This window comes from Euphorbia lathyris, chromosome 2 (genome assembly GCF_963576675.1).
Source record: "Euphorbia lathyris chromosome 2, ddEupLath1.1, whole genome shotgun sequence".
NCBI lineage: Eukaryota > Viridiplantae > Streptophyta > Magnoliopsida > Malpighiales > Euphorbiaceae > Euphorbia > Euphorbia lathyris.
Window position 1 is genome coordinate 27798326 of NC_088911.1, and position 14944 is coordinate 27813269.

At 37.5% G+C, this 14944-nt stretch overlaps 2 protein-coding genes across 3 annotated transcripts; one reads left to right on the forward strand and one right to left on the reverse strand.

Annotated features, from left to right (window-relative positions):
• The first annotated feature begins 345 nt into the window (after positions 1–345).
• LOC136217562 (probable F-box protein At3g61730) lies at positions 346–7358 on the forward strand. 2 transcript variants are annotated; one of them, XM_066004143.1, is made up of 9 exons: positions 346–458; positions 1278–1477; positions 1567–1611; positions 1764–1925; positions 2038–2085; positions 2826–2996; positions 3641–3748; positions 3862–4095; positions 4215–4552. In XM_066004143.1, the coding sequence occupies exons 1-8, from the start codon at positions 367–369 to the stop codon at positions 3942–3944; spliced, it is 909 nt and encodes a 302-aa protein (XP_065860215.1). In that variant the 5' UTR covers positions 346–366; the 3' UTR covers positions 3945–4095; positions 4215–4552. The 2 variants fall into 2 exon arrangements, with proteins under 2 accessions (XP_065860215.1, XP_065860214.1); XM_066004142.1 differs by lacking the exons at positions 346–458; positions 1278–1477; positions 1567–1611; ... (2 more) ...; positions 2826–2996; positions 3641–3748 and adding an exon at positions 6691–7358 and having other exon boundaries at positions 3951–4095; positions 4215–5247.
• Positions 7359–7750: 392 nt separating this feature from the next.
• LOC136217563 (uncharacterized) lies at positions 7751–10837 on the reverse strand. Its single transcript, XM_066004144.1, has 3 exons — positions 10041–10837; positions 8957–9506; positions 7751–8194 (listed from the first exon to the last, which is right to left on the reverse strand). The coding sequence occupies exons 1-3, from the start codon at positions 10664–10666 to the stop codon at positions 8048–8050; spliced, it is 1323 nt and encodes a 440-aa protein (XP_065860216.1). The 5' UTR covers positions 10667–10837; the 3' UTR covers positions 7751–8047.
• Between the last annotated feature and the right edge of the window lie 4107 nt (positions 10838–14944).

Here is a 14944-nt window from a genome sequence, read left to right on the forward strand (position 1 = left end):
AGATTGAAGACTTAATTAATAATTTTACATCTACCAAAAAAAAAAATTAATAATTTTACAAGGTTAAATAGATATAAGTTAGAACTTAATTGGATTTTTTTTAATAAACTTAATTGGATTTTAAGTCATCTATTTGTGATTTTTGCAAATTAATGCGAAATATGGGCCAGGCCCACTCGTTTCGCCGAAAAATGACATAAGCGATTGTCAGGCCCAGTTTTTAAGAAATAAAAGAATTTGAATGTTATATTTTTGAATGGGAGAAATGGCGCGTCATCTATATATATAACCAAGATGCAGTCTCCTTGCGCCAAATAAAACCTCAATTCAAAAAAAGTTGGCAGAAGTACAAAGGAGAGAGCGAAAATGGGGAAGAGACTGAAAAGAGACAGATCGATTTGCAGTTGCAAATCTCCTCGTCATAGCAGTCGCTCCACTACTCGCTCGTCTTTCAACTGGTTATCTCCCTCTCTGTTCAGCTTCGATGTTCAAATGTCATTGCAATTTCGTTATGAATTTTAAACACGAAAACTGTTTGTAGTCGTTTGTATACTATTCTCAACATACACATTTCTTAAGATGGAGGTTCTGTCGATCAATGGCAGTAACATTTCTGTTTCTCATTTTTCAATTTTTTACTTTCAGTAAGGATTTAGAGTATTGCATTCCGATTTTCTTTCTTCATTTGATCAACGATTCTCTGAGATGAACTGTGACTATTTAAGGATCTTGATTCGTTGAAGTATTACGAATTATTTATGGATCTAGATTGCGAACCTACATACTTTGAGCTGGTTTAAGGATGTGTTAGTTTCAGAAATTTGAATATTCAAGATGTCCCGAAGTTTTGACTTCCAAATTACGTTTTCTTTGGGTTAACTATACCTGTTTCAGTTAAGATCTATCAGTTAGATTTGTTTGACGGATTCAGCTAAAGAAATTTTGAAAGTCAATTCAATTCAATTCTGTTGCTGTGCTCGTTTGAACAAAAATATAACAATACCTCTTAAACCGAGAATTTGAAAATTCGAAGTCCTAGATTTTTTCGAATCACAATTCCTATAGATCTCCTACGATTTTAATCTGCCAAACAGATTAATGATGACAAATGAACTTGTAAACAGTCCAGATTTCCTTTCTTCATGTTCAGTTTGAATAAAAAGTGTGTTCGATCGGTTCCAAAATTGAACACTGAATAGGTTGTATATAGTAATTGGATATAGACCTCTACTCGCTATTATTATTTTCTTATAAATTGAACTTCATCACATAAACAGGTTTGAAGAGGATTTGTGGACGGAGATAGCAAAGTTCTTGGATGGGCGATCTCTGGTGAAGCTCGCGGCAACATGCCGATGGTTTCGCTGTGTCATGATGCACGATAGCATATGGAGGTTTGCTTGCTTGCGTGATCTTCAGGTACCCGATCCAGGCCCCACGAGATTCAAGTGGAGCAAGCTATACGCTTCACTAGTTGGTAAATAACTTTTATGATTTGTTGTGTAACTACATTAGGTGCAACATTGTTTATAAATTTGACTGGTGAAGGCATTTTTTTTTCCTCAGATGGCAGTCACTCGTACACTTTTCACGAGCAGGAGAAGCATTTGGGTAAGACTTTTTGTATCCGTTTGAATATTTCCATTTTTAAGAGATTTGGGTAATTATAGTGAGCTCTTCTATCAAAATTAAAACATATAGCTAGTGTGTCCATAGAATGAAGTTTCTTCATCTACTATAAGTTTTTCTTTTTTGACAATCAGATTGGATGCGAATTGGTGCATTTTACTTTGACTCGAATATAGCAGTACTAGCCGAGAGACTCAGCTTACTAGTGAAAATCAGACAAGATGCTACGGAGGCAATGTTGGAAGCCTGCGGAGCTTCCGTTCTAAGGAACATCAAAAAGGGAATTTGGGTGGCAGGTAACGTATTTGGTTCAACCATCCTGTTTTGGTACTTCTGAACATATTTGTTGGAGAACCGCCATAGAATACTCTATAGTAGATTTCAATTAACCTGGTGTTTTGTTGTCAGATCTGCAGCTTGTTCGATGCCCTGTTTGTGAGCTTGAGAAATGTGATGGTAAGCAATGTATTGCTTATCTAGCTTGCTATAAGAGTTTAATAGATCTTCTTTTGAAAGTCATTATTGTATGCTTCCTTCTTTTGGTCTTTTCAGTCAGTAGACCTATTGAATAGAAACCTGCTTTAGCTTGCAAATTCAGGAGGAGATTCCAAGTTTGTTTACAGCTACCTTATGTGTTCTGGTCATATGGACAAATATGATATGTTCAGCTCTTTTAATAGTGTCCCAGATACTGCATACTTGACAAAATTCAATAAGTAGGCTTGTTGAATAGAGACAAGCCTTAGCTTGCAAACATCAGATGGAGTGTTCAAGTTTTTTGCTGCTGTCTTATAGTTTCTATATGTATATGATACGATATGCTCAACTGTTCCAAACAATTAGCAGTACCCTTACAGATGCACATTTTCTATTGCTCTTTCTTTTTTCTCCCTTTTTATAGGGTGTTCTTTCAGATGCATGTTTAAGTCTGAGCTAATTTATTAAGTCAGAGGAATTTCTTATTTAATGCTGGCATACTTTAACATGTATTTCAGGTTACGAAATTATTATATAGACACACAACTTTATGTATTACATCAAATTCTTTTAAGAACCTGTCGAATCATAACCAAAATATCTTGAGGTATCTTGTTTTGGCTGAATCAATGGCTGCCAAGGACACAGCATCTGTTGTATTTGTCTGGTGCGTTATACTGGAGAATATCCCAGCATGAAGAAAAATTGCTTGCATGTAGGAACAATGCAGACATTAGATGCGAGGCACATAGAGCTGTTCCTCTCTGAGGGTTTTCAAAATGGGAGCTGGAAATACGAGTTGGTTGGATCCCACAAAATTGAAAAGCCTATGAATGCAGCTTCTGGAGCCATTTTTGATATCGAGCACCTTAATGACGGGGCAACAGCTGGTAATGATTACGAATCCATTACCTAGTATGAATTTACTCTAATTAGAACTCCAAGAATATGCTGAATCTGGGAAATCCTTGTCATTCTAGTGCAACGTTGCTTCCTTTTCCTCCTTGGAGTTCTACTTGAGCAGTTATAAACATACCATATAGAGTAACTGTTGAAGTGGAAACTGATCATATATAAAATCTATTAAGATGCGTCAAAGCCAGTAATTTGGAAATGAAGTGAGGTTTGAGATATTTTTCACATTTTTTACTAAAGTAAGCTCAAATTGCTTATTTACAAATCTTGGCTAGATAATTGAGCAATCTCCTTTTCGTTTTCAGTCATAAGAAACTCTGCAACTTCAAGGATTTGTTAACTTATTACTATAGATAGTATAGTAATTTTGCGTATCCTCATAACATGTCAGGATTTACTGTAACTGAAGCTCCTAATAACTTTGCTTGTTATGATATTTAAGATAGCAGAATTCACTCAAATCTCTGGTAATTTGGTGACCTGGTGTTGCACATACCAGGATTAACTGTAACCCATCTCAACACTTTTCAGTTTGTCAAATCTGATAGTTTATATTAGTCGAATCATTAACAACATCTTGTTTTTGTGCTTATCATTTATAATTTGAAATAATTGGCAGGTGTCTTTAATCTGAAATTGTGGACTGGAGCACCCAATGATTATCAACCAAAGGCTATGATCACTTTCCATTCAGTTGCAATCAACACAAATTTACAAGTAAATGAGGGTATTGACACATTCAGATCCTAATATCCGTACGGATTGTTATTTAATTTAATTACATCATATTAGAACAGGTTTTTTGTTTAATTTGTTGGTTAATCTGTTATGGGGAAGCAGGTATTCTTTCAAAGTATTACATGATGAGAGCTGGACCTGATGGAGATGTGGTCGCGATTAGAATCACTCAGCAACTTCTGTAACTCAGCTGAGAACTTGCATCTGTCGACAATCAGAAATTACAATGTTATAATTCCCAAAATATCCTTAGTTAAGAAAATAAAATTTCAGTATACAATCATCTTATTCTATACCCTGATTTAGGATGCAGCGGTTCCCTGATTTCACAAAAAGGTAATTCCATATTCTTTTTTTTTTTTTGTAAATTAGAGATACCATAGTTAGCACTCAGTTCATGTGCACATCTTTTGGATCTTTATTTCAGTTTACTAATACATAGTTATCGTTTTCAGAGTAGAAGGGGAAGTTGCTGTAGCTGTAAGAACAAATTTCAAGCGCCAAATGCAAGGATAAATGAACGGAGCATACAAATGGTTATGTAGCGATATGGCACCAAAGGCTCCACTGTTAGTTTTTTGAGGGAGAAACATGGTTTTGACCTTTTGCTAAACTAAAACAATTTGTACTTGCAGGCCACTATAGGATACAGGTTGACTTTGGACTTTTTATTTTAATATTCTCTTAAAATCTCAAAATGAAGAGAAAACTTTGAGCATTTCTATAGGCTGCTGACGAAACATGAAAAAAATACATTTTTCATTATAAGAAAGCATATCTTTTCTGCAGTAACTCCTCCTTTCAAAACAATGGGCAACCAGAAATTTTTCATTCTTTACTTCCTTCTTTCCATTCTCTCTGTATATGCATCAGAAAACTGTCCAGTCTCAAGGTGCAGCAGTGACAACATCCCTATTCGATTCCCCTTTCGACTTGAAGGCTTGCAAACAAAAGATTGTGGTTATCCCGGCTTTGATCTAAGCTGCAATAATCAGAGTAAAACAGTTGTAAAATTCCCATATGCTGGAGATTTTCTTGTGCGTAGCATCGATTATACCACGCAACAGATACAGCTCTATGACTCAGGCATTTGCCTTCCTAACCGGCTTATGAGCCTGAATCTCTCTGGTTCCCCTTTTGTTCCTGCTGGTTATCAGAACTACACCTTCCTAAGTTGCCCAACTCCGTTAGTAGAATCCCGGTTCATCACCATCTCTTGCCTTAGCAATTCTACAATCTCAGTTTTAGCTACATCCTCAAGGAGCATTGTCGCCTCGCTTTCCACGTCATGTAGGATTATCACTTCGTCGCTGATTCCTATTTCATTGTCAGTTAAAAATGATGAATGGTTCTCAAGTCAACTTGGTGATGATCTTGAGCTAACATGGTATTCCCCCAATTGCAACGAATGTGAAACAAAAGGCGGTATTTGCGGATACAAATCGAACACGAGTCAGGCCATTGGCTGTTTTGATAATTCTAAAGAAGGTGGTATTTCTTAATCTATCTAATCTCCATTTCAATTCATCCGCAGTTTCATAAGCATCTAGTGTCAATATTGTATTCTTTGGAGTAGCCAATAGTTCAGTAGTTGACAAACAAACAACAGAACTGAATAATATAGCGTAGTTGACTTCTCTACAGCTAAATAACTCGGTAAAAGAATAACGTACATGATAAGCTTTTGCCATTAGATAATGTGATTAAATATTAACTAAAAATGTCAACTAGTATTAAACCTGAGATTAAGGAATGAATTCTTTCATTACGTATGGTTCTCAAGTGACCTTTTCTACCTATCAAAGAATTCAAAATTTCTCCATATAATCTAATTATGGCTACGGTTCATGTCATAGTTGTGAGGGTTCAAAGTCAAACCTCTAAACAATCTATCTCATTCATGACCATGATCCATTCTTTTTCATTCCAATCAAATCTAACTTTATATTCAATTTTGGTCCTTGGTGGAGAAACTTATATTATAATTTCAACCAATAATATCGTTGGATTTTCTCACACCGGGGCGATAATTTAGTTGATAACTATGAAAGAAAACCTCATCCTTTAAGCTTGCTTTTGGAGTGTGTAGTTAGGGACAAATGCAAAGAGGCAATAGCGAGCTTGAACATCGTCATCGAAAAATGCCGGAAAACCCTATAGAAACTGTATAAAAAAAGGGCGGCCCGGTCGCATTACGCGTCCCCGCTGAGCGAGGGTCCGGGGAGGGGTCCCACCACAAGGGTGTATTGGGGGCAAGCCTTCCCTTGCCAATTTAATTGGCAAGAGGCCGCTCCTAAGACTCGAACCCGTGACCTCTGGTCACACGGCAACAACGTTTTACCGTTGCGCCAAGGCTCGCCCTCCCTATAGAAACTGTATACGGAGCTTTAATGTTTTGTGTAAAAGTACCTAAAAAATATCAATTGAACACTCATAATAGATCACACCAAGTACCCTGTCATTGAATCATGGATTCATCACTATGTGTAGTGGTATTAGAGTCCATGATTACAACATCTCCACCCTATTAGGGAGTTTGTTGTCTCAACCTTGGATCCATGTGTGAGGAGGAAATTGTTGGATTTTCCCACATTAATTGTGAAAGGGACATGTATTTGGTTGATAAGTGTAAGGAAGGAACTTCATCCTTTGAACTAGCTTTTGGTGTGAGAAGATCAAATGACACCCAAGACTTGTACCTAAATCTATAGTTACAACATCCCCACCCTATTAAAGAGGTTGTTGCTGTCGCAACCTTCACACGTGTGTGAGGGAAAGATCGTTGGTTTTGTTGTTTTTTTCCATATCGGTTGTAGAAGGGGTGAGTGTTTTACTGATAAGTGTGAGTGAAAACCTTGTACTTAGAACTAGCTTCAAGTTATAGTATGATAATCCTTGCATGACTAACCTTCCAACGGCTTCAAATTTCAGAAAAATCCCCCGATGCCCTTCGGACATTGAGAGTGATCTGGTTATCCGTTGCAGCTCCATTCGCCATAATAGTTTGCGGGATTGTTATCTTCACGGTCCTAGTTTTCAGGCTGCACGTTCCCAATAGCCGCAGGGTCAATCAAACCACAGCAGCAGAATCACTACAGCCTAACATTGCAATGGTAGGACTGGATGAAAACACAATCGAATCGTACGAAAAGGTAACACTAGGGGAAAGTATGAGGTTACCAGAAGGGCCAAATGATAGCACATGTGCAATATGCTTATCGGAGTATCATAGCAAGGAGATAGTTAGATGTATACCCGAATGCAACCACTTCTTCCATGTTGGTTGCATAGATGAATGGCTGCGCTTGAACAATTCATGTCCAGTTTGCCGAAACTCTCCAGCTCCTAGTCCCATTCATGCCATATCTGAAAGCGTTTGATGCAATTTGCAAATGCACGCTCTCATATTGGTTCATTGCTTTGTATATATTTCTCTTATTAGATAGCTCTAGGTGTTTGCTCAGTCCATATTATAGATACTGTATAAATTTTCTGAATGAGGTCAATGATAACTAGTGTCAAAATAAATTGGATGGATATATTGTTATTAAACTTCAATTGTGCATTCTGAAACTTAATTATTGTAATACACAATGGCAGAGATACGGGTAGAGGATCCGCATTTTCATCGCTAAATGTATAGAAATGTATAATAACCATTTGTTATTTGTAACGGATTTGATATCATCAGCCAAGGGAATATGCGGATGCTTAGCCAAAGGAAAAAAGAACCCTCCGAGTATTTTGTCCTAGCTCCAACATTGGTAAGACATGTTACCTAAACAGAAGTTCTGTGTAATTCAACTTGAATCTTGTTTATGAGAAGAATAACAATGAGTAGAGTTGTATAATACATAAGAAAGAGAAGTAAAATCATATTTTTTACTGATGCCATCTTTCAAAGGCTACAAGTATTAGCAATATTACCAAAATTACTATGCAATTAGTAATCTCGAATCTCACACACACCAAAAAAAAAAAATTCAAAATATCTATCCCAAAATATGGCTCCAGCCTCCAAATATAAACATCAATCCGTTAATTTATTACAATGGGAACTGAATATTTCAGAATTTTTTTCATGCTATAAAATAAGCTGTAAAGGGTTACATGGTTTAATAGAAATGCAAAATCAACAAGGCATATGTAACATAAAGCATCACTGTTGCTTCTCTATAGTTTATACTGAAAGCACCAAATAAACTGAATGGAGTTTTAAACTATGCTGTACATTTTAGGGAAACCAATTCTTGAACAACAGTTAGTCAGATAATACATACTAAAGGCTTCATTTCTTGGCCAGCAGCTTTTTTGGCAGCTTATCCAAAGGAGTAGATTTTAGAAGGAAAAGCCGCGCAGCACGCTCTTGTAGAGTACCACCGCACTTAAGCCCACGAGCTTGTAGTTCATTCTTCAATCTCTCCATGCCAAGAACCTATCACAACAACATGGTGAGGTCGAAGAAGCAGAAGAATAAAAAGTAGGCGATGACAAAAAAGAAAAGCAGTGGAGAAAGTGCCATATGAAAAAAAAAAGCATATCCGTTAGGAACATACAACAAGCTGATTATATTAATCTAAATTGGGAATAATGTAGTGTTAGTGAAAAGTTGAGAAATAGAACAAGAAATATCTTCTCTAGTTCATATAATTTCTTAAATATCCACTTAATTGCACAAATGACCTGTTTATTCTGCTTTGAAGTGACAACTAATTTTTATTTATCTGTTCAACTAGAAAGAGTATACTGTTTTCTTTACCATATCATGCACCTAACACATAATATCAAAGCCTCATTTCCAACCTCTCCAGCCTACACTCTCTTATCATTATTCATCACCTTCTACTCCTATGTGAAATGAACCACTATCTATAGATTTTCTCAATAATGCAAAAGCAGCAGATTGGCAGGGGATTCCTTTTCAAATATATCCCACGATAAAATCTTGGTGCTGCACAAAGTTCATGCAGATAACCTTTGCATATTCCACAGTTGCCTGTTCACCTATATGTAAGCCTATATTTGACAAAATGGCACAAACTATGCAAATTCCAATTGATAACATATACTCTATTATAAAGAACCAAAAACCATTGCTACTGATAATTAGCTACCACAATGAATGATTATTCAACCACGAGAAAATATACAATTCATACACAATTACACACACATAAAAGGAACTTCGCAAGCATACCTCCATTTCACCAGCTGAATTGAATTCATCAAAACTTAGTGGCTTTTCTAAATCAGCGTCTTTTACATCTGTAACAACTGCTTCCTCTTCAGACTTGCTCTCAATGATTTCATCACTTGGACTTGAAACTTGTAGGGTCTGACAATCAGGTCCTACATTCTCAAGCTTTTCAGCCTTAACTGCATCCGTTCCAGAAATCTCTGCAGCACCAGAGCAAGTTACAACAGCACTCTGTGGGATAGCTTCCTCATGAATCTCTTGTTCAACTTCAACCACAGTGTCCTCTTTAATAGGACCAATTTCCCTGTGAGGACTAGATTTTAAATTTTGGTCAACCACAACGTCTTTCTCTTCCTCAGAACCACTCTGACATAAGGCACCACCAGGGGATTCTTCCTCCTGCTTACCACCAGTAACTGAATCTGAACTACCTTCAGGTTCCTTATTTGATTCTGACTGATTAACAGTATTTAAAACGATGGACTTCTCATTCTCCTCCTCATCACTACTATCTTCACTGTCGCTTTCACCCAAATGTCTTTTCCCCATCCTAAAATTAGATACAATAATCAGAATCCAACACGAGTAAGAGAGGCAGATAAGAGATATCTAGTAGTAGTAAAGAAATCAGCTCAAGTCAAACAATCTGAGGGACGTAGTTTGAAACCAGGTATTATGGTTCACACCACAGAAGAAAAAAAAAATACGCAAATGCTAGCAATTTCATTACTTACTTTTTGAACATGGCAAACTCTGGAAAATAAACATATATCATTACACAGGTACCTAGACCAGCACATTAAGCCCTTTCTAAAACCTTCAAGTGAATACACAACGTCTATTGTACAAATGAGTACTTCAAAGAACCAATTAAAATGAGACCTAGAAATATATGCAAAGAAAGATGCGATTTTTGAAAAATCCAAATGATGCAAAACCTACTACAAAATTAATCCAGATTTCCGTCCAAAACATAGGCTTCAATAACTTAATTAGCATCAGTGACCAACTAATAATCATTTGTAGTCCAATAAAGATAAAGAGAACTAAACATGAGACAAAACCCTAACGACGAAATACTTACCAAATCTTCAATCTCTTAGCTTCTAGTCCCTCTTTGATCAGCTTCCCCTTCCGCTTCCCTTGGCTATTTCCACAAGCCTCTCTTACAGCTTCCTCAACTTCTGCAGCACACTTGGCAGATTCCACCCTGTACTTCTCAACATACTTCTCCGTCTCTCCGTCCCCTGCCCCCTTCTTCCCTTTCTTTGCGTTCTTTTTAAGAAAATCCTCTGCAATCTTCTCCAATCTCCTTTCCTCCTCACCCGCTTTCCACTCCTCCAACCTCTTCTCGGCGTTCACATGGCGCAGCCTACGCCCACTCATGTCGCGACAAGCGTCGAAGTTGTTAGTCTTCTTTTGACCGGCTTTGGTAGCGGCTCCACGAAGAAGCGAGCCGAACCCTCCCTTGCCACCAAGGAGGCTAAGAACCAGGTGAACGGTGCATTCAGGAGCAGAGACAAGGGAACGTTCATGGAGTTGGGTCCCACCGCATATAAGGCGTTGAGAATGGATAGGTATTTTGGTGATCTCGAAGATCCGGTGCTTGATGGCTTGAACATCGGCGAAGGGGGCCGTGAATCGGAGATTTGCTGTTTTGCCATCTAGAAGCTTGACGAATATTTGGAAAGGCTTGTAGTTGTCTTCCATTATTGCTTGGTGAAATTGCTCTTCTTCTCCCTTCCGAGAATTAACGCGATTCAAAGAATTCCAGTAAAACGAAAATTGGAATTATTGGGATAAGCAGAGCCCTATATGCCTCTTCTTCTGATCACACAACTGGGCCGTCGATTTGCCTTTCGAACTTTTTCATATTGATATGGATCTTTTACATGACCATTAAATTTACGCATAGAAAAATTATTTATAAATAAATACTAATTAATAAAATCATTATTTTTCATATATTTTTAAGAATTATATTTTATAAATTAGGGGTTTAAAATATATTTTTAAGGATTAAAGTTTTATTTTTTTTGGTAGGAAAGGGAAAGAAAAACAACAAAAGCAACAACTAATTCGGGATTAACTTAGGAAAGCTAACCCCCATCCGATCATCAGAAAGAAAGGAAAAAAGGAAGTGCGGAGGAGAAGAGAAAATAGAAATTCCTAGCATCCTCTCATGGCCTTCCGCAGCAAGGTGATCCGTCACCCTATTCTGCTCCCTGTACACATGACAAAAGGAGATGAACTCGAAAGAAGAACACAAACTTCTGATTTCTTTGACCAAGTTTTGACTACTCAGGCATAAAGCTTTGTTATTAGCAACCATATTAACTGCTTCAAGGTTGTCCGACTCCACGAGCAACTTCTTCAGTCCCAGATCAACAGCCAACTTAAGACCAGAGAAGATACCCTAGAGCTCAGCTGAAAAGGAAGAGCCTATTCCCAGGTTCTGAGAAAAAACCAGAAACCCAGTTCCCTCCAGCATCTCTCAGAACCCCTCCAGTCGCAATTCTACCATCCGAAAGACAAGAGCCATCAGAGTTTAATTTCACCAACCCTTCCCCCGGTCTATTCCAACCCAGAAGATGCTCAACCGATCTTTGGCTAGTACTGGCTAAATACTCCCATTTGAAGCTATTGATAATAGAGCTAATTTTCTTGGAGAAGTAATCAGGAATATTAGGAATCACAATCGTTTTCCACCAATCACCTCAGAATTCCTCCACTGCCAAAGTTGGTGACAGACAACAGCAAAGAGGGTAGCACCATGCTCCAACCCAGGAAAAAACAAACCTTTAATACCATTCAACAGCCACTCGTTATCAGAGTGGACAAAGAAAATAGGTAGCAACTGGTTCGGAAACAAATCCATCCACACTTTCTTACTCTTGGCGCAATCCCTAAGAACATGACAGATAGTTTCTGCCCGAATTTTACACATACCACAAGTATCTGCCTCCACTAAATGGCGTCTTTTCCTTTCCACATTAGTAAGCAACCTATTTTTAGCACTAAGCCAAAGGAAGCTCCTAATGCGATAAGGAACTTTAAAGCCCAAATAGAATTCCAAGAGATAGAAGGAGGATTCTCCAAGTTAAGACTGAAAAGCTTCAAAAGCAGATTGCAAGAATAAGTACCATTGTTTGTGAATGACCAACAATGACTATCCCCATCCTCCTCTTTACAACTAACTTTCACTCCACGAATCTTCAGGAGCGTATCTAGATTGAGGTAAGAATCGAATCTTGACCAGACCCAATTTCCCTCTGAATCAACCACATCCGCTATCCTCCAGTTTCGGATCTCTAGAGGCAAAGGAGAAATACACACATCAGAGAGAGGTATCTTATCAAGTCAGGTATCATTCTAGAAGCTAATAGATCTACCATTACCCACCGACCAACCAATCCCAGAACATAATTCGGAAAACACAGCGTTAACCCCTTTCCATAAAAAAGAGCAATTAGGCACTCTCTCTTTTGGGCCTCCAAAATTTTTATCCTTTCTGTACTTCCCGCATAACAACCGAACCCAAAGAGCATCCGGATTCTGCCACATCCTCCAAAGAAGCTTCATTAAAAGCACGTTATTATTATCCTTGGCTTGTCTGATACCTAACCCACCCCTATCTTTGGTCTGACACAACTCTTTCCAGGGAACCAGATGAATCTTCTTCCCCTCTTCCGAATCCCCCCACAGGAACCGACGATTGATCTTATCCAGGCCATTAAGAACCGGCTCAGGCAGCCTACAAGCTTGCATTAAATGGTTCAGGGCAGCACTATTAACAGACTGTATCAAGGTAAGGCGACCAGCAAGGGAAAGGGTTTTAGCTTTCCAATTAGCACAATTCTTATTAGTTTTATCGAAGATTTCTTTAAAAGAAGTTTTTACACTCTGTCACTATGGAAAGGGACCCCCAGATAGCTCCCAAGAGAATTAGTAAGAGGAATACCAGAACTTTCACTCAGTTTTTTTACCAATCCTAAGGTCTATATTCTTAGAGCATAACATTTTAGACTTTTTATATTAATCTTCTGTCCTGAAGCAGAACAAAAGTTAGACAGGATATCCATAATAACCCCGATTTGCTCCTCATTACCTTCTACAAATATCATAACATCATCAGCAAAGAGTAAATGGGTGATTGGGGGCAGAATCTATTAATAGACACCAGATGAAGCCTACCAGTGTTAACAACATCTTGGATGAGATGAGATAATCTCTCCATAGCTAAAACAAATAAGAACGGGCTCATAGGGTCTCCTTGACGGATACCCCGAGAAGGATTAAACTCCTCAGACAAATCCCCATTAATTAAAACTTGAAACACATGGGTCGAAATACAGACCTCAATCAACTTCCTCCACTTATCCGGAATCCCAGCTTTTTCCAAACTATCCAGAAGAAAACTCCAATTCAGCCGATCATAAGCTTTCTCCAGATCCAGCTTCAAGGCCACAATACCATGCTTACCCTTTTTAATTTTCATAGAATGCACCATCTCCTGAGCAATAACAATATTGTCCATCATCTGTCTCCCTAGAACACAACTACCTTGATTTTGGCTAATAATATCCGGAAGGATACAACGAAATCTATTGGCCACAATTTTGGTAATAACTTTGTAAAGCACATTACACAGACTAATAGGCCTCATTTGCAAGAAAGAAGACGGCTTATCAACTTTAGGAATCAGGGCAAGAAGAGTTTTATTCACAAGCCTAATATCCTCAGTCCCATTAAAAATCCCATTAACAAAACTATAAACACCATCTTTTACAGTATCCTAGTGTATATGGTAAAACCCGGCCGGAAGCCCATCAACCCCTGGGGCTTTAGTAGCTCCAATGCTAAACACCGCCTGACAAATTTCCTTCTGGTCAATCGGGTGAAAAGCCTCAATAATCTTATCCTCACTTATTGTTGGAAAAGTGGTCCTAGTATGAGCTTTATACAAGTCCACCAGATCCTCCTTAAATAAGTTTTTATAGAAATTTATTGCCAAAAGACGGATTTCATCCTCCTCATAAACCCAAATCCCATTCGGGTCCTTTATAGCTTCAATTCGATTCCTCTGTCTCTTGATAACCGTAGAAAGATGGAAATACCTCGTATTCCGATCCCCATCCTTGATCAAAGCTTTCCTCGATTTCTGAAACCAAAGAAGCTCTTCTTGCCTCAGCACCGCTTCCAACTCGTTCTAGAGAGATCTAAGCAGGCAACTCAAACTATGGTCAAATCCAGTCTCCAAGATGCGTTGAATGCCTTCCATCCTGCTCAGAATTTTCTGTTTCCTTTATAAGAATATTGTAATCTAAAATTTATAAATTAAAATATAAAATTATATTTTATTTGTGATATATAGAAAATGATGATAAAAATTAAATTTTATAATATAATTTAATTGTAATTTTATAATTTTTTTTTTATGTAAGTAGCCTTATAATTAGTTATTGAATAATACCATCAAAACTCATTATTAACATTTTTATATATTATTATAAATAAAATACAATTTTATATCTAACTAAAAATTTTAAACTTCAATTTATAAATTTTAAATCAAAGCATATCATAAAATCTTAATTTATAACCATAGTTTTTAAAATGTATTAAAATAATAATTTATTTAATTTATTATAATTTAAATTATTATTTTTTTTTTTGGTAAGAAGGGAAGAAAAAAAAACAAACAAACAAAAACCTAACCCGGGATCAGTCTAGGAAGACTGACCCCAATCCTATCCTCAAGAAGAGAAGGTAACAGAAAAGAAGGAGGAACGGAAAGGGTAGAAACACCTAACATCCCTCCATGCCCAGCAGCTGCCAAGCGATCCGCCACGCGGTTTTGCTCCCTATAAATATGGGAGAAGGTAAGAGAATCGAAGGCAGGACGAAGCCTCAAGATGGCTTTAATGAGATTCTGACTCTTAAGACAAACAGCCTGTCTATCCGAAATCCTGTTGATAGCCTCCAAAT

Bases quoted from the DNA above. Each gene is read 5' to 3' on its own strand.
- LOC136217562 (XM_066004142.1), top strand. From the start codon at position 4,569: ATGGGCAACCAGAAATTTTTCATTCTTTACTTCCTTCTTTCCATTCTC. The intron at 5,248-6,690 runs GTGGTATTTCTT...TTCAAATTTCAG, and splicing joins TTTTGATAATTCTAAAGAAG to AAAAATCCCCCGATGCCCTT.
- LOC136217563 (XM_066004144.1), bottom strand. From the start codon at position 10,666: ATGGAAGACAACTACAAGCCTTTCCAAATATTCGTCAAGCTTCTAGAT. The intron at 9,507-10,040 runs GTAAGTATTTCG...ATCTAATTTTAG, and splicing joins GCTAAGAGATTGAAGATTTG to GATGGGGAAAAGACATTTGG. The intron at 8,195-8,956 runs GTATGCTTGCGA...TTGTTGTGATAG, and splicing joins ATTCAGCTGGTGAAATGGAG to GTTCTTGGCATGGAGAGATT.